General features: G+C 38.2%; 2 protein-coding genes across 2 annotated transcripts; both read left to right on the top strand.

Moving 5' to 3' along the window:
- The first annotated feature begins 1919 nt into the window (after positions 1-1919).
- On the top strand, positions 1920-3750 carry LOC137779043 (sodium-dependent dopamine transporter-like). The gene is made up of 2 exons (XM_068566495.1): positions 1920-2182; positions 3593-3750. The coding sequence occupies exons 1-2, from the start codon at positions 1969-1971 to the stop codon at positions 3733-3735; spliced, it is 357 nt and encodes a 118-aa protein (XP_068422596.1). The 5' UTR covers positions 1920-1968; the 3' UTR covers positions 3736-3750.
- Positions 3751-7367: 3617 nt separating this feature from the next.
- On the top strand, positions 7368-19690 carry LOC137779044 (sodium- and chloride-dependent GABA transporter 1-like). Its single transcript, XM_068566496.1, has 11 exons — positions 7368-7578; positions 9050-9182; positions 10096-10230; positions 10832-10935; positions 11751-11875; positions 13522-13634; positions 14731-14871; positions 15095-15194; positions 15345-15445; positions 15533-15700; positions 16396-19690. The coding sequence occupies exons 1-11, from the start codon at positions 7427-7429 to the stop codon at positions 16507-16509; spliced, it is 1386 nt and encodes a 461-aa protein (XP_068422597.1). The 5' UTR covers positions 7368-7426; the 3' UTR covers positions 16510-19690.
- The last annotated feature ends 5820 nt before the right edge of the window (positions 19691-25510 follow it).

Here is a 25510-nt window from a genome sequence, read left to right as displayed (position 1 = left end):
TATATATATATATATATATATATATATATATATATATTTAACAAATAATAAAAAAACGCAAAAGATTTCATGTGGTCAAAGTTTCCTTATTATATATATATATATATATATATATATATATATATATATATATATATATATATATATATATATACACATATATATATATGTATGTATATATGTATGTATGTATGTATGTATGTATGTATGTATGTATGTATGTATGTATGTATGTATATATACATACATACATATGTTCAGGATTTGGCTCAGAGTTTGTTAAACCTCCTTTCAGAAATATTTGAAGTTCTTCCTGGTGACCTTCCTATGGTGCTGAGAATCTAGATCAACTCAACCCTGACCCTTACTCTGTTGTTACAAGCCAGGGGTCAGCAACCTTTCCTATCCAAGGAGCCATTTTGCCCTTTTTTTCCACCAAAAACAATTCGTCTGGGGCCGCAAAAGCTATTCAATATCAAGTTTTATATATAGTCATATTATACAAAAACTATAAGTTGTTGTATTTATGAAATTGTAGAACAATAAAAAGTACAATTACTGACATTGTATTGCTGTTTTACCGGTTGTAACTATCAAACACTCGGTCGTGTCGACCTACAATGAGGTCAATTAAGAAGACAGCTTGAGTCCCATATGGTTAATGTGGTGGTGTTTGTCCTGTAACAACACGGATTTGCACAGCACTGCAAACGGAGAACGGATCCGTTTTTACTGACGGACGCCCCACTGTCTCATGAGCCGCTACAGAACCAGCAGCAGCATGTATCGTTGGCAGGGAAAGAAAAACTAATACGTACACGAAAAATTAAACTCTACTTTTCTCCGTGGCTTTTATTTTTTATTTATTTAATTAGTTAATTTACTGATGGCGTGGCTCATGAATACCTGCAGGGAAAATGTTTGGCTGCGACAACGTGTGCTGCGTTTATGACGCACATTTGAGTTAAAACAATCGTTACACTTTTTTTCTTTTTTTTTTCAATGACCCAATAACTATGGAGGCCCATTTGTGACACAAAAAAATAAGTCAGAATTTTGAGATAAAAAGTCATAATTACGAGATAAAAAGTCATTATGATGAGATAAAAAGTCATAATTGTAAAATAAAAATTAATAATTATAAGATAAAAACCAATACCAGTCAGATAGAAAATGAAGAACAACAGTGAGTCTTAAGGATAGTGTAGTGACCTTTGGTCAGGAAAGCTAAGAGACGTTATCTTGCTCATTGTGTGAATTGTATAATATGACTATATATAAAACTTGATATTGAATGGCTTTTGAGGCTCCAGACGAATTGTTTTTGGTGGAAAAATACTTTTTATCTAATAGTTTTGACTTTTTATCTCTTAATAATAACTTTTCATCTCACAATAATTACTTTTTATCTCATAATTATGACTTTTTATCTCATAATTACGACTTAATTCTCTCAATATTATGATTTTTCATCTCATAATAATGCCTTTTTTTTGTGGCAAAGGGGGGCTTCCATACACCGGCTTTTATTTTGAAAAAGAGGTGTGCCTTGAGCTCGCCAACGTGAAAGAAGCAGCAAGGACAGATGAGTGCATATGTTAGTTACAAAAGGCAGAGTTGGTTGAGTAAGGAGGAAACGCGGTGGGCTCAGCACGTGCATGGCGCCGGTCGTTGTGTTGTTAGATATCCTTGGCGCATACTATAGGCTTTCATTAAAACAATGATAATACGTTTGTGTGATCAGACGTCAAGAGAGGTCTATAATCTAAGAATACCATAGAAAGTAAATAATACGTGTGCTTTTTTTTTTTTTTTTTTAACCCAGGGACAATTTCCTTGTCGAATCGATGCTTTAGGTTTGGTTCAAATGTAACGGCATATCTTCCGGGTTTATGATACCGTGAAACCGCTTCGCCGTTATTTGTGTTCACGAAAACCCGTCGATTCAGAGTACCGCTATTTAACACAATGGAGGTCGACGCTGGGAATTCAAAGATGCCGCTTGGTGAGAGAGACTATGCTCTGAAACCCTTAGATCCGAAAGTGATCGACAAGAGAACCGTGGAGGCGCAGAGACCCACATGGAGTGGGCGACTGGACTTCATCCTGGCATCCGTGGGGTACGCGGTGGGACTGGGCAATGTCTGGAGGTTCCCCTACCTGTGCTACAGCAGCGGTGGAGGTAAGACTGAGGTTAGGGATGTGTGCTCCAAAATACCTGATCTGTAAAACAACAAGGAAATGCTATACACATTTTGCGGAAGCTACTTATATGTGGTATATAATACAGTGTACAACGCTTTAATTATGACCACAGTAATACACGCATATTTCAATTTATACATTTCTGACAATGTCACTTATGTCACATTACAAAATATTTATGGCTGAACTGTTTATATTTGATTGCAATATATTAAACTTGTGAACCCAATAAATACAGGAAGTCATGATAATCAATCATGTCCCAATAAAAAGTCAAAGAATGCCAATACGTTGATGTCATCAGACTGCCCTTTTAAAATTGTTCATGACACAGCCTTTAAAGTCTGGATCATTGAACAAAAGTCCCAGTCATAACCACGGAGGGTCATATCAACAGAAACCGCTAATGACCGCTTTTGGTTTGAATAAAAAAAGGAAGCACATGTGTTAATCTTTAACATACACACATACAATTATTGTGTTCATCTTACCACCCATCCATTCTATAAACCACTTGCTTTGTCTCTTTTTTTTCAAAATGTGTCTCTATTCCGGCACATTTTGGCCCAACTCATTTTGCCAAGCCTCTCATAGGGGAACATTTATAGACTGAGACCCTTGTAGGTTCTGTTCACCTGCGAGTCTTTCAAACAGATCCACTATTTGATAAAAAAATCCACATTATGGTCTTTTCAGATGATGGATAAACATGGCATGTTGGACCTGGTTGTTAATTAACAATCGTTCTATAGACGCGTTATACAAGAACATCTTGTGCCTCATCTATGTCGTAATCAAGACAATGTACAATTCAGCATGACTTGACACATTTCAGCACAGCATCTCATGGCTCATATAAAACAAAAGTTCAAGGGCTTTAAAGCCTTTTGTTTATGGTCCGGTATGTTTGCCAATAAAAAAGTTCGTTGGGCAAGTGAGTCAGCGTTCTTTTTGATAATACACTGTATGTGTGTTTCTAAGGACAACATACATCAGTTTAACAGACACATTTCTTAGAGACTAAACATGCTTTTATTAGACAAAGACCACATCATGTTAAAATGTATCAGTTACAAAGATAACAAACTTGTTTTACCAGTAGTATCAGTCACTCACAGAAGTTTCTTGTAATTTTCGCCTGCAATGTTAAAAAAAAAACAATTAATTAGTTGGTCAAGTGAGTCATTGTTCTTTATGATAATACATAGCATATGTATTTCTAAGGACTAGATGCATCAATTTAACAGACACATTTGTTATATACTAAACATGCTTTTATTAGACAAAGACCACATCATGTTAAAATGTAGCAGTTACATAGATAACCTAATCTTATTTTACCAGTAGTATCAGTCACTTACAGATGTTTCCTGTTCTTCTTCTTCAGGTGCCTTTGTGATCCCTTACCTCATCATGGTGCTCCTGTGTGGCATGCCTCTGCTCTTCATGGAGTTTTCTATCGGGCAGTACACTCGTTTAGGGCCAGTGCATGTGTTCAACAAAATCTGTCCCTTGTTAAAAGGTGAGTGACTCTTCAGGCCAAAGGCTCATCTGTAACGAGGATGGCCATTCAATGTTTGATGTTAAAGTTTGTTTACAAAGTCTGGCACACGACCAGCAGCATGTATCAAACAATCAGAAATGTATACTTGTTATCTACATCTTAGAGAGTGGTGGTAACTTTAATTATTACATTTTGAATAGTAATTTCTTCGTATCGTTTTTACCATAAAAACGTTACTACCAACACAAGAGTATTATTTACCAACAGTCCAAGTAATCTATATAGTATGTAAACAAAGAGTTGCATGTTTCTTTTTAGCTAGATTGCTACTGGAGAAGACAAATCCAGATGATTTCATTAGTGTCTGACACATTACTGTGTACTTAATATTAGCAGCAAAAATAAAATAAAAAAGTCATGAGACGAAACATGGGCAAAAAATGATTGATTTACAGTAGCTGTCAACGACATGATTGCTTTTTAAGGTGAGAGTTAAAAATACAAATACTTGGGAAATAACATATATATATCGCCAAATAGACCGACAAACAGTGGTGGTGTACCGATAGGCAGTCATGATAGCTTGATTAAATATAATACATTTCAACAGATGGTTGTCAGAACAAGGAGCAAGAAAACATCACATATGTTACGCTCTCAATCATCAAACAAACAGCAGTACATTATGCACATTATCAAAATGCAGATTTATAGACCCTTTTATAAGGCGGGAATTCAGCGTTATCTTGCAGGTTCTTGTTTGCAAAGTGGTGCAGGCACCCTTTATACACTCCCAGGAGTATTGGCAGGCCTCTCTGAAGGCAGGTGTATTGTTCAGGACTAAAGAAAGCAGTGTTTTGTGCAAACGTTGTTTGTAGGAGCGGTTCTCGAGAAAGCTGCAATCAGCAACACCTAAGACTGAGCATTCTGCCCGATGGGCATGTATTTCTTTGCTGATTTACAGGACACATAAAACACCAATTTTTCAAGTAAAATGTTATTTCTCTTCTGTTATTCTGGGATTGTTTTTGGTCCTGATAGTGTGTTTGTTTGTTTGTTTGGACACAAAACCAGAATTTCCTGAAATTTCGTGAGAGTTACGCAATGTGTCAAGAAGCAAGTGATGTTATGTTTACTGTGAAATCAGGAATATTTTGAATTCTCTAATCTCTACACTGAATTGGGTTAAATTATGTGGCACATGCACTCCATGCATATCTGTCTCTGTACATTTGATTCAGATCTGGATTCAAATCCAGACAAAAACAGTTTTTCTGTCTTCTTTTTTTTTTTTTTTTAAATGAATGTCCTTTTTTCTCTGATGAATGAATTGTTTTCACATGTTGATGGAAGGGACCTTGTCAAGTGAACATTGCAATCACTGCTGTAATCACGTTTGTTTCTCTGTAATTTAATTAACATGGAAATAACTGCATATTCTTGTTTGATTTATTTAAAAAAATAATTAAATCAAATAAAGGTCACTGAAGTCTACATCGTTCTTTAAACAAATTGAAGTTGTGGATCAGTATATTGGATTTGAATATTTAAAAGTTATGTAAAAAAAAAAAAAAAAAAGTCATCATACAGGCCAGGAGTTATTTGCAGAATTGTAAATCAAATGTGTGGACCCAGAGAGCACTGGCAGTCAACTGGCAGATCACACAAGAGCCCAGCCATCAACAATCAATACTTATCGCTGTGAATTGAACATGTTCTCTGTCTTGTTCTAACTTACATTTTTTCTCCATAGTTTTCTTATCTCCTAAAGACAGAGATTATCTACCCGATCAAAACGTATGGGTCCTTCCCTTGATTTATCACTCATTTCTCCCTGGTTATTGCTCTGTGCTAAGCAAGGGCCAAAAGCAGGTAGTTTTTTCTCTATGTTCTTATGAATCATTTCCCTCTGCAACTCCGTACAGTTTGTTGTGATATACATGTGATCTGTGATTTAGATACGGACAAATATCAATCATAAATCCACAAATATGCTTGTGTCTAATTCACTGCAGTATGCGCAAACAATGCATAAAAATGTATGATTTTAAATGGTTTAATTTGCTGCGACTATCTTGTTGATTGTCTCATTTGTCTCTGTAAGAACATCTAATGGACACAAGAACACGACAAGTTAATAAACTGATGACGAAGAGTGAGAAGAGGATAGCTCAAACTGATTCCCTCTATCTCGGTCAGCTCTGCCTTGTTTTTGACTTCAGCTAACTGATGTGTTTTGGCAGTTTGAAATAACTTCAGCTCTTAGGGTGTGTCTGGTGTACCAGTGAATCGGTCAGCAAGATTTGGAGCGTGAAAGATGAAAACAGGCAATGACAATGGAAGAAGCGCTTAATTTTGACAATATAAAGTGGTTCTAGCTGATCCTGGAGCTTAAAAGGTGTTTTCTTTCGTTCAGTTACTATGATGACTCAGAGTTGTTTTTCAGCCACTTCTCCTTTCATGTCACCAGATTGTCCCCCTGGATTCAGTGCAGCATGGCATTCCAGTCTACAAGCAGTATAAATAATGTTTTCAGGAAGCAAAGTTTTTTTGTTCCGCTGAAAATCAGCGACCCATTATCTTTAAAAACAGTGTTGTCATCAGCGGGAAAACATTTCTCTATCACAAAGGATGGAGACAATGATTACAATGATAACATAAATATCAAGAGTGTGGATAATAATAGCAGGAAAATAGTTTGACATCTTTCGGAAATGTGCTCATTCGCTTTTTTTAGTTGGAGATTGATGGGAAACTCTGCCTTTTCTAAATATGTAGCTGCGGCTAGCAGCCACTTATTTTTGCTCAGCATCTGAACTGAAAACAGCTTGACTAAGAGCGTGACTCTGTCAAACATAATATGTATAAATGAGCATTTGCTATTTCAGGGGTTTATGATTGACCAGAGTACAGATAGTCTGTCACCAATTGTATTTGTACAGTTCTTCGTTGTGTTAAAATGTCGCATCAAATATTACATGTAGATTAGTGAGCTTTTAAGATTCCGGTAGGCGGAACTGCTTCCAGACTCTGTGCTAAGCTAAACTACTCTGCTGCTAGCTATAGCTACATATTTACCAAACATAAGAGACTTTCACAGCAGGTTAGCAAATAAGGTTTCCCAAAATGTCGAGCTATTGCTCTAAGTACTGATACCAAAATGTATTTTGACAGATAGAAGCTTTTTAGCTAAGTCATTGCTCTGAATTCTCTGAGGCGGAGTCAGGCGAAAAAACAGAAACCTACCTATGGTACACACAGACACGCACCTCAAACTGAAATCTGACCACAGCCAAGGTGTTAAAAGCCTAAATAATTAACATCTGTTGTAGGGCTTTAAACTCACCTTTTGTGGAAGATCCTGTTGTATTCACAGGCCAAAATGACAAAGTGGAATTTCTAATCCATGGCTCCAGGAATGTCTTTTATCTTTGGCCGAGTTTGCTTGAATTAATCTTGGCCTCGACTGACCAGAGATTAACCTTCAACGCTGGCTCCTCTCTGCGGTCGTATCTTTATGTGTGATGTAGTCGAGAGACAGAACTTTGATCCTAGGCCCAATTAATTGAAAACTGACAGAGATGTTTTAACAGATGGGATGATTTCTGCCGAGTTGTCCCTCACGTTGTGTCGTCCCTCCCTGTGTGTCACCCTGCAGGTGTTGGTGTGGCCACAGTTGTTATCTCCTTTGTGTTCACCACGTACTACAATGTGCTCATGAGCTGGACACTTTACTATTTCTTCAACTCGTTCGGAGCAACCCTCCCCTGGACATCCTGCAACAACACCTGGAATGCTGTGGAAAACTGTTCCAGTGGTTTACTCGGCAACAGCACCCACCAGCAGTCGGCCAGCCAACAGTTCTTTGAGTGAGAATAGATCACTGCATTTTCATCTTTATATTTACCACTGGCGGGCTGTCAGGGCCAGCAAGGCCTTCTCTGCTGGCCTGTGTGTGTGTGTGTGTGTGTGTGTGTGTGTGTGTGTGTGTGTGTGTGTGTGTGTGTGTGTGTGTGTGTGAGTGTGTGTGTGTGTGCGTGTGTATATATGTGTGTATATATGTGTGTATATATATATGTGTATATATATATGTGTGTGTATATATGTATATATGTGTATCTATATATTTATATATATATATATATATGTGTGTATATATATATATATATATATATATATATATATATATATATATATATATATATATATATGTGTGTGTGTGTATAGATGTATGTATATATATATATATGTATATGTATATATATGTACGCTAATGTATATTAACGAGTTAACGCAAGATTAATGTGGCAATCCTTTAACGGCGTTAATTATTTGATCATGTGTTAACTGCATATTGTTGTTTTTCTTTTTTTGCATTTGGAGGAGCTTATCGCTTTAAATCTCTCCAGACGGTGTAGTTCACGGCTCACGGCTCTCCCAGTTCTGCCCGCGTGAGGTCAATCAAACATGGAAAATAAATAAGATAAACGCCGTGAACGTAATTACGGCGACACTGCTTTCACTTTGAAGGCGCGCACTTCCGTTGCCTTGCCGACTGACGTAAAAGCACGTATTGTTCTGTATCTTCTGTTCTCAACGAGCAGCGCTGCTCCCGCGAACCGCGAGCCGCTTCACCTAAAAAAAACCCTGCAGCCTCCGTGTCAGATTGAAAGTTAATCGCGCATGCACAAAGCTCCTGACCCCGCGGTTTGATCCACCATGCAGAGCACTTTATAGCAGCATCACTTCTGGATCTTTACTCTTCTCTCAAAGAGGAGAACTTTCCTCACATCAAAAGATGTTCAGTGCACTTGTTCAAGCCAACACAGACTGGACTGTTCTCACTGAGGAAAAAAAACTGAACTAAAAACATGAAAAGCACTTATTGCTTCTTCATGAAGTGAATCAATTGCTGGTCTTTAACATCTTTAAGGTAAGCAACAGACTGAACATGGACCAAAGAAGGAGTGGCTCGTCCCTCAGAGGGACCCTCACTACTGAACAGTACCTGTTCAGAAAAAAAAAAAAAAAATCTTTATATATACACACATACTTATATTATATATATATATATATATATATATATATATATATATATATATATATATATATATATATATATATATATATATACACACTATTTTACTATTTACTCAACTTAAATGAAGCAATGTTCGTCCACCTTTTTAAATGAGGTTTATGTATTTGTTTTAGTAACTGCCCTTATTGTTCTGAAGGGGATGACCAAACATCACTCACACAGTCCTGATGAAGCAAATTAGTGCTTTGTTTCCCCTTTTCTCTCTTATTATTTGTATTTTTACACTATTTTCTTTCCAGTCATAGACTTCTGCAGAAAACCAATGGCATTGAAGACGCTGGTGGCATTCGCTGGGAACTCTTTGGCTATCTAATCTTTTCCTGGGTCATCGTGTATTTATGCATATTTAAAGGAGTTAAATCCACTGGCAAGGTCAGAAGATTTGCACAGTGGCAATTATACTTTATGTTTTACCCGTCGCATGATTTCTGAAAATGTCTCTCTTCTGCTATTTTGTCCTAGTTGATGTTCGTAAATCAGCAATGTCGGAGAGGTTTATAAGCTAATGTGTATTGTTTGTGCTGATTACAGGGTTATACAGTATAAGTATTTAAAAAAAAAGTTTTTTACTCTGTGGGGTTAACCAACAAACATTACCCACATAGTCCGGATGAAGCAAATTAGTATTTTCATGTTCCCCCTTTTTTCTTTATTGAATTTAAAACTTCAGATATAAACATTTTTCAATAAAGGAAAATAAATTACAGCAGGGGCTAGTTTAGGGACACCCACAAGCGAGCACAGTTCTGGTCTTGCCTATTTACACAGCTAGAAACGCTACCAGTGCGTGGGTATTCCCCTAGTACACAAAGTGTGGCTTGTAAATTCATCTCCTTTTCAATTATAAGGGTGTTTGACGAGCTTTTGAACCCCAGCTAAAAACATTTTTATTTTAAAAGCATCATATTCTATTTTATTTCTTTTGTAAGTGCAATAGTTTTGTTTCATACTCATGAAGAGGATACATATACTTTAGTGTAAAAACCCACAAGACAACCTTCACATGCAAAGCAAACCTGTTTGCTCAGACAAAACACAATACAATTAAACAAAGCTTTGAAACTGTATATGTCCCCAACCTGCATGTGAGATACTGTGCACTACTGTAATTCATCATCTGGAAATGACCTGACTTGATAAAATGACCCTTAGGCATTACCTTGAATGCCTAACACAAATCTTCCTCAGTGCTGTCACTGAAAAGTAGCTCAACTGTTATAACACCATGTACACAACAAACCTTTGCATTGTTCAGTTTCATCTTCTCTCTTTCCGTGTTCCACAGGTTGTGTATTTCACCGCTGTATTTCCGTACTTCATCTTGTTTGCCCTGCTCATCAATAATGTTCAGCTTCCTGGAGCTAAGAATGGTATCCTCTACTTTGTGACACCTGTCTGGAGCAAACTGTTTGAAGTGAAGGTGAGATTCTGTTTATGAATGGGTGAAAAAAATGTAAGCTAACTTCTTAGATCTTAGTTACACATTGATACAATAGATAGTGTATCTTCTTTCAGGGATAAGGTTGTTATTCTGTGTTTGCTTGAGCTCCAAACTCAGCAAAAGCCAGAACTAGGAGAAGGGAAGCAAGGAAGATGTCATTGCAGCAAAAAACTAATCGAGACATCTTAGAAAGTGAAGAATTTGGCTTTGATGGTTTGAGGAACAGCTGCCAGAAAACAATTTCAGGACAGAAAGCGTAACTAGATCCAGAGCAGGGCCTTCAGATGGCCCGAAGTGGTCTGGACCGATGCCAGCTGGATCTTTATTGACCCCTCAACTCGATGCTTACTAAACGTAGGTTGAGTAGTGTAAAGGTAAAAATATCTTGCTAACATGAAATATTCATTACTAAATGTGCAAAAACAATTCAAGAAATTAAAGCTAAAACAATCAAATACACTTCATTTTTTTTGTGGAACCCGTCACTCATGGTTTAAGCTGATAATAGTTTAAAAAATACATTTGAAAAAAACTACACAAAAGTTGATCATGTTTGTGCTCTCCTTTATTGCCATCACAGGTCTGGGTTAATGCCGCTGCCCAGGTGTTTAACTCCATCGGAATAGCATTTGGCTCTATGATTTCGATGGCTAGTTACAACAAGTTCAACAACAACATTCTCCGGTAAATATTTAAAACATTGTTTGGAGAAGCTTCACTGTGTTTGACTGAATATCAACTGTGCTGCTTTCTACAACTGATTCACTTGACTAAAAATTCAGTGAATATTGATCCTTGACCATAAGTTACTCCGAGACCATCCACTATAAACTTGCCTATGTGCACTTAGCTGTCAGTGCTGCAGCAGAGAACAAAGAGGGCAAGCATTTGTGGTCTTCGCCTTCCACATTTCAATTACATTAGCTTGAAACGGGAAGAAAAAAAGGGGAGAAACCTTTAGGAGAGCAACGGAGGAGAATCTCTCTCCCCGGCTGGACAGAAGTGCAGTAGATGTCATATGAACAGAATTAACAACATAACATATACACACATAACACTTGCTGTGATTACTTTATTGCTATGTCATTAGCTGCTCCCCAGAAAGCATACACCCATTCTGCAGAGAGCTACATTGAACCCCGCCTGCTATACTTGAGAACTACCACATCTAAGACCAGGGAGAAATTAAGAAAGTTTGACAGGAGTGAAGTTTAATTTAGAAGATGAGGGGCGTTTTAATGCAGTCTATGAAGGCCTCAGCTTCTCTGAGGGATGTAGAAAACATAAACCAGAAACCCTTAACTACCCTACATTATGTATTCTTTTTTCGGACAAACCGAGAGCTTGTTGATACAATGTAGAGCTTCAAACTCTTGTCTTGATGATCTCATTGCTGATCTAATGGCTGCTTCAGATCTATTACCTTTTTGTTTTCACTGTGTTTCTTGGATACTGTTAATCCACTAACAGTGTTTTTTTATGTTCTCTTTCCTTTCCAGGGATGCTTTAATTGTATCATTTACTAACACATTCACAAGTATCCTGGCTGGCTTTGTGATCTTCTCAGCCATTGGCTACATGGCTCATATACATAACCTCCCAGTGGAAAACATAGCGACAGATGGTAAGCATTAATCCCAGAAATATTATTGCACCACAATCACAAAGCATTGTTTTATTTTGGACTTCATGTGATGTATAAAATGTGACTGTGAAAAAGCTTTATAAGTAAAACTAAATATATCTATATCGGTGGCGGGCCATGGTTTTAGAGCTAGGCCTTCAATGAGTGTCGCATAGTCCAAATCACGGGCGGACTGGGGGAAAAAAAGTGTCCCTGGAGTTACTGTCACAGACCGACACACAGCGTGTTCATACAGTCCACTCCGCCACACGGCTCCACCACGAGCATTAGGGGCGAGGGGACTGACCCGCGGAGCCGCTCCACATGACGAGAAAATGAAAAAAGGTGTTGCCGTGAGCTAGGTGCTGTGATAATTTCATTAGGGTAAAGCCTCAATTTCAAATTGGATGTGAGGGGTTTATAATATGCTATTGATGAGCATCATGGGCATCGTAGAGTCCAGTGTCTTTGAAGCTTGACCAATATTAGAGACTAAAAGTAAGGACAACTCTGCCTTTTTCTGCCTCAACTTTCTTTCTGTATGTTTCTTGTTTATTTCACAGCAATATTAAACCTCTAAAGTACCCCTTTTAAGTAGCTGTTCTGACTTATAGCCATGTGTAGAACATGAACACAACTTTATGTTGTGTTTGTGTACTGTGGTGATATGTAAATCCCTTCACCAAAGATGTCTGGATCAACAGTGAGCTGAGATAAGGTTTTAGGTTACCGGAATGAGAAAAAAAACAGAGGGAACTTTGGCTTCATTAACCAAACGCTTGTGGACCATCAGAAGAGGAGCTCTTTTAGTAAAGCGATGCATTATTAAAAACAGACAACTTGTGTTCCGCCCTTGTTCAGATAAGGATCCTGTGAGGTGACACTGTATATCTGTGGCAACTCTAATTGCTCTCTGGGATAACAACTGTCTCAGCTGACTGTCCCAAAAACTTGTTTAAGAAATAGCTAGTTTAGTTTAGCAGGAAAACTGGGTGCAAACGTAACAAAGACTGCCTTCCAGCACATATACAGCTCGCAAATAAACACATAATATCTACTTTGTTTAATATTTGAAACATTTGAAGTTTACTTCTTGGCCGACAACAGCAGAATTTGTGTACATCAGTTAGACCTTGGCCTTCTGTGGGTGACGTATAGTCCACATCACGAGCGGACTCGGGGAAAAAAGTGTCCCGGGAGCTACTGTCACAGATCGACTTACTCAACACACGACACGCTCACAGTCCACCATGTGTGGACAGTAGACACCCACAATGACGAGAAGGAAAAAAAAAGGTGACACTGCCGTTGAGGAATGTGCGGGACGCATGGACCGACCCACAAAGCCATAGTTGAGCCACTTCAACCACCAGTGCGGACTCCCCGGCCGAGCGACACACAATCGCCCAGTGCCGCTGGTCCCCCCCCCTGTCCCTCATCCCGCCCTGTCCAGCAGCAACAACAGTGCTGTGGCTTATTTGTGATTAAATACGACTGCTAATGTGACCGTAACACATCCAGCATTTTCCTCACCAGACACACATAACCCGCCAGAGAAGGCTTAGAAGGCCCTAACCGCCTGCCACTGGTGGACATACATTTGCATCTTTCAGTACTAACAACACCTTGACTGTATAATGTTTCAGGTCCTGGTTTGGTGTTTGTAGTCTACCCTGAAGTCCTCTCCACCATGCCACTCTTTCAGCTGTGGGCCCCTCTGTTCTTCTTTATGCTGCTGTGTCTGGGCCTGGACAGCCAGGTAAACGTCTCTAACACTCATGTTAACATATTAAGAGTGACTTGGTTGTGGAGGAAAGGAAAAACGGATGTTGTTAGCACTTAACTAATGTTGTCAAAGCAATTACAGACATTTTCTACTTTCTTTTCACAAGTGTGCACATTCAGACCATTTCTCTGAATTGTTTTAGACAAATTAGTCCACCTCTTTTCTGTGGACAAGGTTACTCATTTACAATTTAGGAGGTTTGTGTCATCAAAATAAATGAAGTGACTCTAACCCTAACTGACTGAGAGTCTCTAACTAACATAAATGTACAAATCAGCATTAGAATGACTGATTAGTTGCATCCCCCCCGTATTTCCACTGGTACATTCAACTATTCTATTTATTTTCCAGATCTTACAAGCTGATGACTTATGTAACTGATAACTTTATGTTGTATTTCAAACTGTCAGGCTACATATTGGTCCAACGATAGTTAAGTATAATAGATAGTATAATTTTGTGACTTAAGATTATTGATATCTCAATAATTTTGCCCTGGCTGCTAAAAGATGAACACACCATCCAACCAGATCAAATAACAAGAGTCTACAGGCATGCTGCAAGTGCCTCTGTGAGTTTCTATATATGCAAAGCTGTGCTTTGGGCTAATATGCTAACACAACATGCTGACATGCTCACAACAACTATGCTTAAGTGCTGATGTGTAGCAGGTATAATGTCCACCATCTTAGTTTAGCGTGTTAGCATGCTCCCACTTGCTAAGCGTAACTAAATTAAATGACAGTTTTGCAGGTATTTGGGGATAAGTAATTTAAAAATTAAAATGTTGTGTGGATGACAGTCAAAATGAGCTCCTATTATAATACGGCTAAATACACTTTCCATTTACATCTTTTCCTTTTGGCTGCTTACATTTGTCATGAACAACCAATATTTGTTTTAACTTCTTCTATGTTCAACTCTGTCGTCATAGTGGCCCAGCTCTTTGCACAGCCTCACAATTGCACCCAAAACAAATATGTCAGAATGTCTCAAAGGCATAACAAATCAAATGGAAACCCAGGGATTACTTTTTCAAAATGCACTATGTGTTTTCTGTGTGCCGCAGTTTGCCACAGTTGAGGTGGCGATAACGTTCATAAAAGATGAGTTTGGCCCCCAAGTTCTGCGTTTCCTAAAGAGGGAGGAGCTGCTGACTCTGGTTATGTGCATCATCGGCTTTATCCTGGGGATTCCTCATGTCACCAAGGTACAGTGTTTTACAGCAAAACACTTTTGCTTCTCAGAGTAACATATCTGAGCATATTTGGTCGCCTACATGTGATAACAGTCGTACCATTAGTGACAATTAACTCATTTTGGTATCTCTCTCTCTCTCTCTCTCTCTCTCTCTCTCTCTCTCTCTCTCTCTCTCTCTCTCTCTCTCTCTCTCTCTCTCTCTCTCTCTCTCTTCTATTCTTTTTCCTACACAGGGAGGCATCTATGTGTTTCAGTTGATGGACCACTACACCGCTGTGGTCTCCCTTGTGTTCCTGGCTTTCTTTGAAGTTGTCGCTGTAAACTGGCTCTTTGGTAAGATCCACATCATGTTCATGAGTTCATAAACCAAGAAGTCATGTTTACAGTTTCAGACTTTGCTGTGGCTAATCTAAAACTGAATTATAAACATCTTTCATACCCACCATCTCAAGTGTTGAGTCAGCTCTCGTCTTTTTCCATCAGGAGTCTCGAATGTCTGCTTAATGATCAAAAGGATGCAAGGAAAAAATCCAAACATCTACTTTCGTGTGTGCTGGATTCTGATCTGTCCACTCTTGGTGCTGGTGAGCTATAAAGAGCATTATACGTACAATAATATTAATCATAATGGTTATTTAATTAAGTTTTAAGACTATCCTTTTTCTACATAGTGTATACTGATCTCCAGCATCATCCAGTACACCCCTGCTCACTATGGAAAGTACACATACCCAGGATGGGCTGAAGGGCTGGGCTGGGGCGTCTCACTGGTCTCCATAGTGTGGATCCCACTAGGAGCTATTCATGAGATCTCCAGGCACAAAGGCTCACTTCTACAGGTGAGTCATTATTATTCAGGAAAATGAAGCATGTGGACAGGTCTTCTGATGCTTCTCGACAATTAAACAAGTCTGAATGTTTGAATCCATGCTCGCGGCTTACAATGTGTATACAGCTGAGGCTGATGTGAATGTCACTCGTGTGGTCACTTACCCAAATATTGAACAAAATACAATTTTGTCCAGGTGGTGATGCTACAGAAAGTCAGAAGATCGTCTAAGACATTTAACAATAATATCTTGGTTTTATATAGTGCTTTTCTAAACACTCAAAGACGCTTTATATAGGAATCATGAGAGGAGCTACCATGCAAGGTGCCACATCAGGACTATCTAAGTTTCATACACTCGAGTTGCAGCTACGTGAGCAATTTTAGGGGTAAGTGTCTCGCTCAAGGAGACATCAAACCGCCAAACCTCTGATTGAAGGACAACCACAGCTCACCACTGAGCCACGGTCACCTTTAAAAAAAAAAAAAAAAAGGCAACCTCATGGTGGCAAATAGAATAAAACAGCGAAGTCACTTGGCCTCATCCTCTGGGATTCATGAATGTGTGTACAACAGCTAATCCATCCAGTAGTTGATATTTTACTCTATTCCAGTCTCTATTTGCCTAAGCTGTCCAGATGTGCTTGAATTCCTTTTTTTTTCTAAAAGAGTTGTTTCTAAAATGTTTCCTTTTCTAACCCATAGCGACTTAAAACATCTGTGATTTCCACACTCAACCTGGATGCTGAAGATCCTTTGCCGGAAAAACTAAACTCGGAAAACCCGGTGTCGCAAACCTTGTTTACTTCAGTGGCATGACGAAGCCGATTCTCTGCATATCAAACCCTGTGACAGGGCGTTTAATCAAAGGTAATGTTTAATTAAGGAATAAAACATATTTACACTGAGCTACACAATCTTTAAAAAATGTTATCTATAATTGTATCCTGTTTGTTCTTTATTGTATCTCATCTATTACTTTAACAAGCTTCAGTTGACTTCACATAAAAACTTATTTTATACTTTGTACAAAGTGATATTATCTGAGATGTTCTCCTCCAAATAGGTTAATTTAATTTAAATTCATATAAATTGAACACCCCTGTAGGTGTTCATTCTAACCAAAGACTGAATTTTAAATTATATTACCCCCCCCCCCCTTTGGTTGTTTAATCAGTAAAAAAAACATGCAGTGCTGTTTCCTATTGCAATGTGTAAATACGAGTGTATCATGTATGGTAGAGGTTATAAAAGGCGTATAATTTATCTGGAAACTGAATCCTTACAGACCCCCTTTCTACATCAAATAAGTCACACTGGTGCTGAAAAGGCCTTTCCCTCTCCTGATGCAGCAGGGAAATGCAGCCTTTGGCCTTAATGTTGTGTCCACAACCAGAGCGTTCTTTGTGGCCTTTAAACCCACGCAATTGTACTGTCGTTGTTTATTCTAGCGTCCAGGCAATCCTCTTCTATTTGTAGAGTGAGTATTTATTTATTAGGTTTTAATACTGAAATAGCTCATTTAAAACAAACATGGCAATGTGTAGATTTCCCTTGATGGCAGCTTGATGTGTTAAGACATAACAGAACAACAATTAAAAAGGTCAATGCATTTATGTGCTTATCTTTATATTCGTTACCTTTTAACACAGTTCCTACTTGCATCTTTTCTAGTTTGTCACTGGTGTGGTGAAAATTCCTCTCCTGTTATAACCGTGATGATGAAACTCTCAAATGTTTTTGAAGTATTTATTGAACAGAAACTTATATTAATTCACCTAAATGGATATAGCTCTTTCTCTCCCGATGGTTTGGAGCTCCAATAACGAGAAAAGGATTAACAGAGTATAACATCCCCCCCCCCCCCCCCCGCCCCCCTTACAGGCGTCCTCCCTCATTTGTCTCGGCACCAAGGTCCCAGCCTTGGTATTTAAGGAAAAGGGTTAAGTGGTGAGATCAGGATAATACTACTGCGAATCAGACATGAAATAGCTTCGCTATGAAACCTTTTATTATTTGGGTTTGGTGTTCAGGGTTTAAGCGATACAAGTGATATCTCAAGAACAATGTGTTAAATTGCCTCAGCAACTAGTTACCTGCCATCCCCCACTCGAGGGCAGCTGCCAGCACAAACTTAGAAATGTTCGACTTTGTGATTGACGTGGACTGCCTGAACGCATCATTAGTTTTGAACTCTGAGTGGCGATACTGTCTCAGTGTGGAGGAGCAGGTTCAGGTGGTCTGCCCATGTGGGCCTTCAGCCTCTGACCTGAAACTCAGCCTTAACAGAAGGGGCATGCAGACAATGACACTTGAATGTTTTAACTTCCCAGTGCCTGAACAGCCTTCAAGTGAACACGCATAAGCAGAGGTCTTCAAATACAAACTAAAGGCCGAAACAGACAATTCTAACTTTTTCTCATAGTTACAGACAAACCTGTTTACATGCATTACAATTGTGGATTCCTCTTGAATGCATTGTGTTTAATGCAATTTGCTTCAAAGCTTGAGAAAGACTCACTTGTGAATGATGCGATCCAGGCAGGTTCATGTTGTACAGCACATATGAGGGTGAATCGGTCCTGAGATCTTGTCTTTCGCAATAGATTTTGGCGTTACTTTGAACTCCCTTGGAGCAGGCAACTCACAATATTTTTGGAGCTGAAGAGGGTAGCAAATGTTGAAGAGGGCGACATTTATCTAGTAATCTAGTAAACTCTCCCAGTGTTCCATATTTTATTGACCCAAAACCTGTTTCCTCTCTTGTTTCACACTTCTTGACCGAAAAGAAAGCTCAATGATTGACGTTAGTGGAAAGATCATTTATTTTAACTCAAGCTTTTACTTTGAGATTGTTGACCAATGTCAGGTATTGTTTTTTTGTTGTTTTTAAAAAAAAATTTATCCACAACCTCAAGGTCATAGTTATACTGAGTTTGTACCAGATCCCAATACTGCTCGACACTGGAAGAAAAGGGTTCAGTCATTGTTGGACTGCAAGTTGAAGTGTAAGCTTTGGGTTAATATATTATGTAGACAAACTTTGCTGGAAAAGACCAGAGGAGATGTGTGTACTGTAAAGTCACACTTTGATACAAGATTATAAAATGTTGTGCCATACTTTGGGTTGTTGGTCTTTTCTGTCTTGCAGGTAGTTTATCAAACAAATCCTCATTCAGAAGTGCCCTTTACCAAAAGTACTGTAAACATGCAAAGTATGATTTAAAATTATGCAAGAAATGCATTTATTACTTTCCTCTACGATGCTAAGTGCATTTTTCACTGTATCATATTGTCAAGGTGAAAATGCTTTCACTCCACTTTTATATTTGTTTTTCTTATTTGTTCAAGAAATGAACCTGTATGTTTAAAAAAGTAACTAAATGCAGTAAACGTTACCGCCTCATGTGCCTTTCATGAAATCATTTGGTTTTTAGATAATCTACTGTATGTCACATTTGAAAACCAAATATTTTTTTTAAAGATGATGCTTGTACTTTATTTCTTGTTGTTATTGTAAGCTGCATTATTTTGCTTTGTCATGAATTATAATAGTTGTCTGAAGGTGCATTGGGGATTTAGAAGCACTTTTACAACATATTAGGCTACAAGTTTACCAGTTTTAGTAATTCAAGTTTTAATATGCACTAAATACAGATTTGAATGGGCTAATAACATAATTACACTCTCAAAACATTGTGTTTAGAAATGTTCAAACTCTGGGTTATTTGAAAATGATGTCATCGATAAGTTTCAGATGATCCTCTGAAGTGAGCTTTTGCAGAATGTCTATGATCCATGAAACAAACTGTTTACCCTCTTAAACATACGTTTGATTGTCCCGTTATTTGTTACAGGTTTTAGTGACGGAAGTGAAAGTTCTCTCACATTCACACAATGTGAACGTGTTCATCCCACTGCAATATATATATTACATTCAAAATTTAAATCTCAAATATGTTTCATCATGTTTTTACTTATTATTAGTCTTTTTCTGTCAGCAAACATGTTTATTTTTTCCTTATTGTTTTTAATCATGATTTTATCTATATGTGGTGTCTAAACATTTGGTCAAATAAAAAGCTTTTATTCTTGTTCTGGTGTCAGGATCATCTGGACGACTATGTCAGAGAGTCACTGGGTGGCAGCATTGCTGCAGAGAATGCAACAACAATGCTGCTGTTTTTGTTGTACACTTGTGCCACATATCTGATTTATATTAAAGATATATATATATATATATATATATATATATATATATATATATATATATATATATATATATATATATATAATATCTTTTTTTTTAAATAATGCATTGAATGTTAATATATGCTATCATGGAATAGACATTTCTATGCTCTAAGGCAGTATAAATGGAATTGGGTTGATGCTTTCATTTACTGTAAACTGCCTATGCCAGTACCATTAGTACATACATATACCTTTTAATAAATGACTGTACTGAGAACTGAAGTGGCGTAAATGCTGCAGAGCTGCAGAGATAATATGAGTGAGAGACAACTCTGATTGCAGGGCTCGAAGAGCTTTGGAAGTTAATTAGACCCCTTGTCGCGGAGTGGTGCTGCAGCAGCGCCCTGAGCAGAACTGTACGTTAGTCAATTAGTCAATCCTGCTTCCCTCATGACAGACTGGATCATGGGCACTAAATTAGCACTGGGAGTGCTGGTTGATCAATAGCCATAGACAGGGCAGCTCGAAGGGCAGTAAATGAATGATTATACATGGCAGAGGGGAAGTGTCTGTGAGCCCAAATGAGCAATGAAGAGGGAGATGGGTCACTGTCAAACTCCTTCTGTCGGGTGTGACCATGTGTATCAGTGCCAGGCAAAGAGTTAAACCAGCAGCTATGCTTCATGTTTGAGCTGTTTCAGATCTCGTCCGACCTTCTTTGAGTAGATGCTAATTGTTCTGTGGTCCAGAAAATCCACTGATCATCGCTGCTCCACATACATAAAGCATCATAAATGTATAATTAAAACTGTGCTTGAAAAGGACAACACACTTGCACGCTGCCTGTCAAGAAACTACTAGTTACTGGTCACATACTCCAAAGAAGGACTTTCCCCTCTTGATAACTACTCCTCTCACACATTATGACTCCATCATGAGGATACGACTGCAGCCCTTGGCTCTTCGTCTGAGGATTCAACATCAGCTTCTTTATGCTTCCTTCAAGCTTATTGAGATCATACATATGCCTTTGAGGAGAGTTAAAATAAGAGAAAGATGTAATGAAAATATTATAGCTGAGGATTCTAGCTAATGCGATTTACCAGCTTTTAAATGTTACGGATCATCGACGTATTGAGACCAGAATTGAAAAGGGTATTCTAGATAAATAACAGAGATAATGGCAGTTATGTAAAAACAACTGCACACTTATAGTTAGGGCTGGCTCAGATATGCCTAGGACCAGCCAAATATGCCAGATAGGCCTGGACTGCATCATTCTTCTGCCTGCTACTCTCGAATCATTTCTGTTATAAGCATTGAATATGTTATAATTGTTATGTTGTTCATTCTGCACACCATCTATTGCTTCTGTTCATCCTTGGAGAGAGATCCTCCTCTGTCACTTTTCTCCCCGTCAATGAGTTTTTTTTAGGGTGTATCGATGTGAGGGTCCTGGAACAGAGGATGTCAGACTCACACATGTACAGCTTGTAAAGCCTTTTAAGGCAAATTTGTGATTTGGCGCCGTACACAACATTTAATTGAAATGAAATAATGCACCATCAAAAAGCATCATCTCCATAAACTTTTAGAAGTGCTAAATGCAAAACTGAGAGCATTTTGATTGCCTCTCAACAACTCTCCCTGTGGAAACTGCTGAGCCAGCGGCTCACAGACAACCGCACTAACAGTACAAACATCGGCAACAGTAATGACAGTGTTTACCTGAGGGGAAATCACAGGCTGGGAGCTGTGCTCACGCGCCAATGCTGTCAGTCAGGACGGCATTGTCAGCTGTAACCACCGTGACAGATCAGGGCAGAGCGGCAGCCGTGAGCTAAACAGCGGGGCATGCCCACATGCACTAACCGCACACGTGGTTGGCCCTTCTATGTCAACAAAGCAAAGAGAAACGCACACAGAGGGAGAGACATCATTCACAGTTCAGGTAAGCATTACTCCTTAATATCTTTACATATATTAGTTATTTGCTGCTTTATTAATATATATATATATATATATATATATATATATATATATATATATATATATATATATATACATATACATATATATACATATACATATACATACATACATATACACACACATACATACATACCATCACTGTGTAAAAAATACTATGAATTATTAACTCTAAGGCAAGAGTAGATTCGACTCTATTTAGTATTTTTTTCAACTTAAGTAAAATATACTTTGACAAATTGACTCATATAGGTGTGTGTGTGTGTATATATATATATATATATATATACTGCATAATATCTGTTATCTAAATGTCAAGTTAAACATCAGCTTTATTTTTTCCTCCATTAAGATACATCTAACACAGTCAGGTCTATTTCTGGATTCACATGTTTTTGCACAGTATTGTAGTATTTTACTTCTCTGAAGCATGAACGCACTCTTATCTTGTTTCTTTGTAGTTGCTGACTTGCATAAAACCCATTTTCAGTCTGCAGGAACAAAGCTCTGCGTCACTGCACCTGCAGTGGTCATTATAGTTATGCTGTCTTCTGTGGTTTGTCTGATATGCATTTAGTGTCACAGGCTGCAGGCCGAACCAACATATCTGAGCATTATGTGGTGGCAGCTACTTATAGCATATAGGTATATGCAAATCAAAGGTTTGTATTTGCAAACAACAATAACGTAAACTACTAGTGGCTTGAATACCTCTGTTTTTGAATTATTTCAACCCGTACCATCTGCTTAGCCTGATTAAAGATTTAGCATGTCAATCTTTAAATTGAATGTATATATGATTTGTCTGAATACACATATTTGTTTATCCATGCATTCTATTTAACCCATTAAAATGCTAATGAGAGTATCTAGCTAACTATTCACATGCTGATAAGAGCGTTTGAGGCTCGGATGCTACAGGGTGTTCCTGCTGCATTATTGCCTTTGTTTAATGAGGATTTTTTTGAAGCGTTTTTTTTTCAGTCTGCTTTGGATGTGCATACATAACAAGTCAGTCCCTAAATTGCACTCACCTCCTGCTGGTAATGAGGCCACAACTCACAGCATTAGTTGGCCTTTCTCTCAAAAATGAACTGCTGTTATGGAAATCAAGTGTTCTTTGTAGGAACAGTGTAATTATTGCTTCGTGGTAGCGTATTTTCTAAACAGTCACCAAACTAACAAGCAAGATTTCACTGAATTGTAAGGTTGTGTTTTAGATATTTATATATAAAGATATTTGATGGGAATATTTTGAACGATTGTTTATGTTTTATCACATCCTTTTTGTGTGTTAGCTTATTATACATCTGACATAACAGATAGAGTATTGTCAAAATGTCCGAGATGAGGTCGAGGCTGAATGTGACAGAGTTTGACCGAGTCAAGTGCACATCTCACTGACTGTGTCCGTACTCCACAGCCCAGAGCCAAACGCAGGTTGTGAGGCTTGGTACTTTCTGCAGGATGGCATGAAACACAGCAGTGCTGCTGCTGGAATAGATGTTGTTGGTGTATAAGAAAAGTATTTGATCTTCCAAAATGTGTGATGTTTTCTGTGTATCAACACAATAAAGACCTTTTTTTGGTGCGAGGCTGCTTCCACCGTGCTATCCTAATGAGTTTGCACAGGCTTGTCAATATGTCTGGTCTGCTTTCATGAAGCTGGCTGGGAGGTTAATTTGGCTCTGAGGGTGATGAAGCTTCAACATCTGCAACCCTTTCAACTTATACAACTTGTGTACCTTTATTCATTAAGGATGGATTCATATAAAACCCAATCCTTGTTCAATCCAGCTTATTCTTTCTCCTCAACAGTAATTTGTATCTTTCAAATGATGACATAACAGTTATATCTCTCCCAGGTTGTTCTGGACGACTAATATCAGTACAAGTGGATATCAACATTATACTTGTAACTATGTATTTATTTTGTTCAATTCAATTATCCTCATAATTTATTAAACAAGGACCTCTAATCTCACACGAATACACTCAATTTGCTCCGCCTCTACTCATTGGTAACATGACTCATCTGTTACTGCTAATCTCCATTTTTTTAATCAAGTGCGTATCATTCCACACCACAGGGTTTGTTACGGCCCCGTGCAGAGGGCTGAAGCCTGTCTTATATTGTACTCTGAAGTTAGGAAACTGTAGGAAGAAAAACTATTCCTAAAATTCCTAATCATATATTAGTTATTCGTGACTTTTCATTTAACTCTCTCTCCCATGTTAATATCTACACACCAATTTGGCGTGTCTCCTGATAACTCATGAGACAGCAAGTGTCAACATGTCTCTGTTTTCAGAACATATGCGCGCCTGCTGCGCTGTCATTTCGGCCATGACCGGCCTGATTGTCAGATGACTGGAAAGAGCTCATGATGAAGCCATAAAGACGTATTTTGTATTCAAGATGGTAGCATTTGGCTCAGTCTTTGAACCGTCTAGGATAGTCACTTTGTACTTCAAACTCTGCTTCGTTAAAGAATAAATGTACTTGGTTTAATGATTTGACTCCACGGTGTCGAGTGAATTTTTCTATCAGGAACATAGCAAGTAATAAAGTAAGAGTCCGAGCCTTGATTTCTGGGCGACACCAAAAAGAACTGTCTGACAGAGTGATGGGTTATCCCCTTTTGTACAATTACAAACTTGTAGCCTACAGATCATGGGCAAACAGTATGTTGTTAGTGATATTGAAGAGTGAGATCACCATGATCTAAAAAGACCAGGGTGACATCTGCAGGTACATTTACATACTGTTTAAAGTGCTGCAGCAGAGCAGATAATTATTCGAGCCTGCAAAGGAAAAAAATGTTTTTTGATTACTTATTCAACAAGCAACGATGCAAGACAAGACGCACATGATTCTAAGTTAGATATGAAGGAAACCTTAGCAAGAAAGCTCCTGTGGCTTGCTGTTCAATGTCTCTGACTCTTGTGTTGGGTGTCTGGCTCATTTGACTGTCGGTTGGCCCTTAATAGATGGTCACTGCTTTGAAGAAGATTTGGTGACTGTAACGAAATACGGTCTTAATATTCCTTCAATTCAATGCATCATGAAATTTCAAATATCAAATATACATTTTGTGGTTCAAAGAGGAGATATGTTTAATTTCAGTTGGACTTCAAAATAGACCACCAGCCAGGGATGTGCTTCATGAACTGCGTCAAATAAACAGCACTGTTGATTCCTGTCGACTCTTATTGATTTTTACTGCGGTACATTGACAACATGGACAAAAAAAACACAGAAGTCATTTTGAGATCATCTGAAAGGATCTTATTTATGGCAAAAGTGGCAGGAAAGACGTAAAGAAGTGAAGAAGGATGTCACTGAGACGCATTGCTCAGACTGGATGATGGTGACGCAACGGAGCTGCCATTTGACAGCTGCCTCAAAAACCTTACTTTTTTTTTCAGTTTGGTCTAAATAAACAACAGACACCCATAGAAAATGGAGCGCTCAAAACAGAACCACTGACTTCTACTACTATTGCCATGTGTTTGAGCACGTCTGTAGGTGTGTGAATAACTTGTAGTGATGTATAATTAACAAAGGAGGCTGGTGTTCTGGGTCGGACTCGACAGTTTGACACCTTGCACCTTGCGGAGACACAAACCATAATTA

This window comes from Clinocottus analis, unplaced genomic scaffold (assembly GCF_023055335.1).
Source record: "Clinocottus analis isolate CAN_PGR_092001 unplaced genomic scaffold, fCliAna1.0.p SCAF_7, whole genome shotgun sequence".
Classification (NCBI taxonomy): Eukaryota; Metazoa; Chordata; class Actinopteri; order Perciformes; family Cottidae; genus Clinocottus; species Clinocottus analis.
The sequence above is the reverse complement of the archived record's forward strand: the minus strand, read 5'-3'. Positions and strand labels throughout refer to the sequence as shown.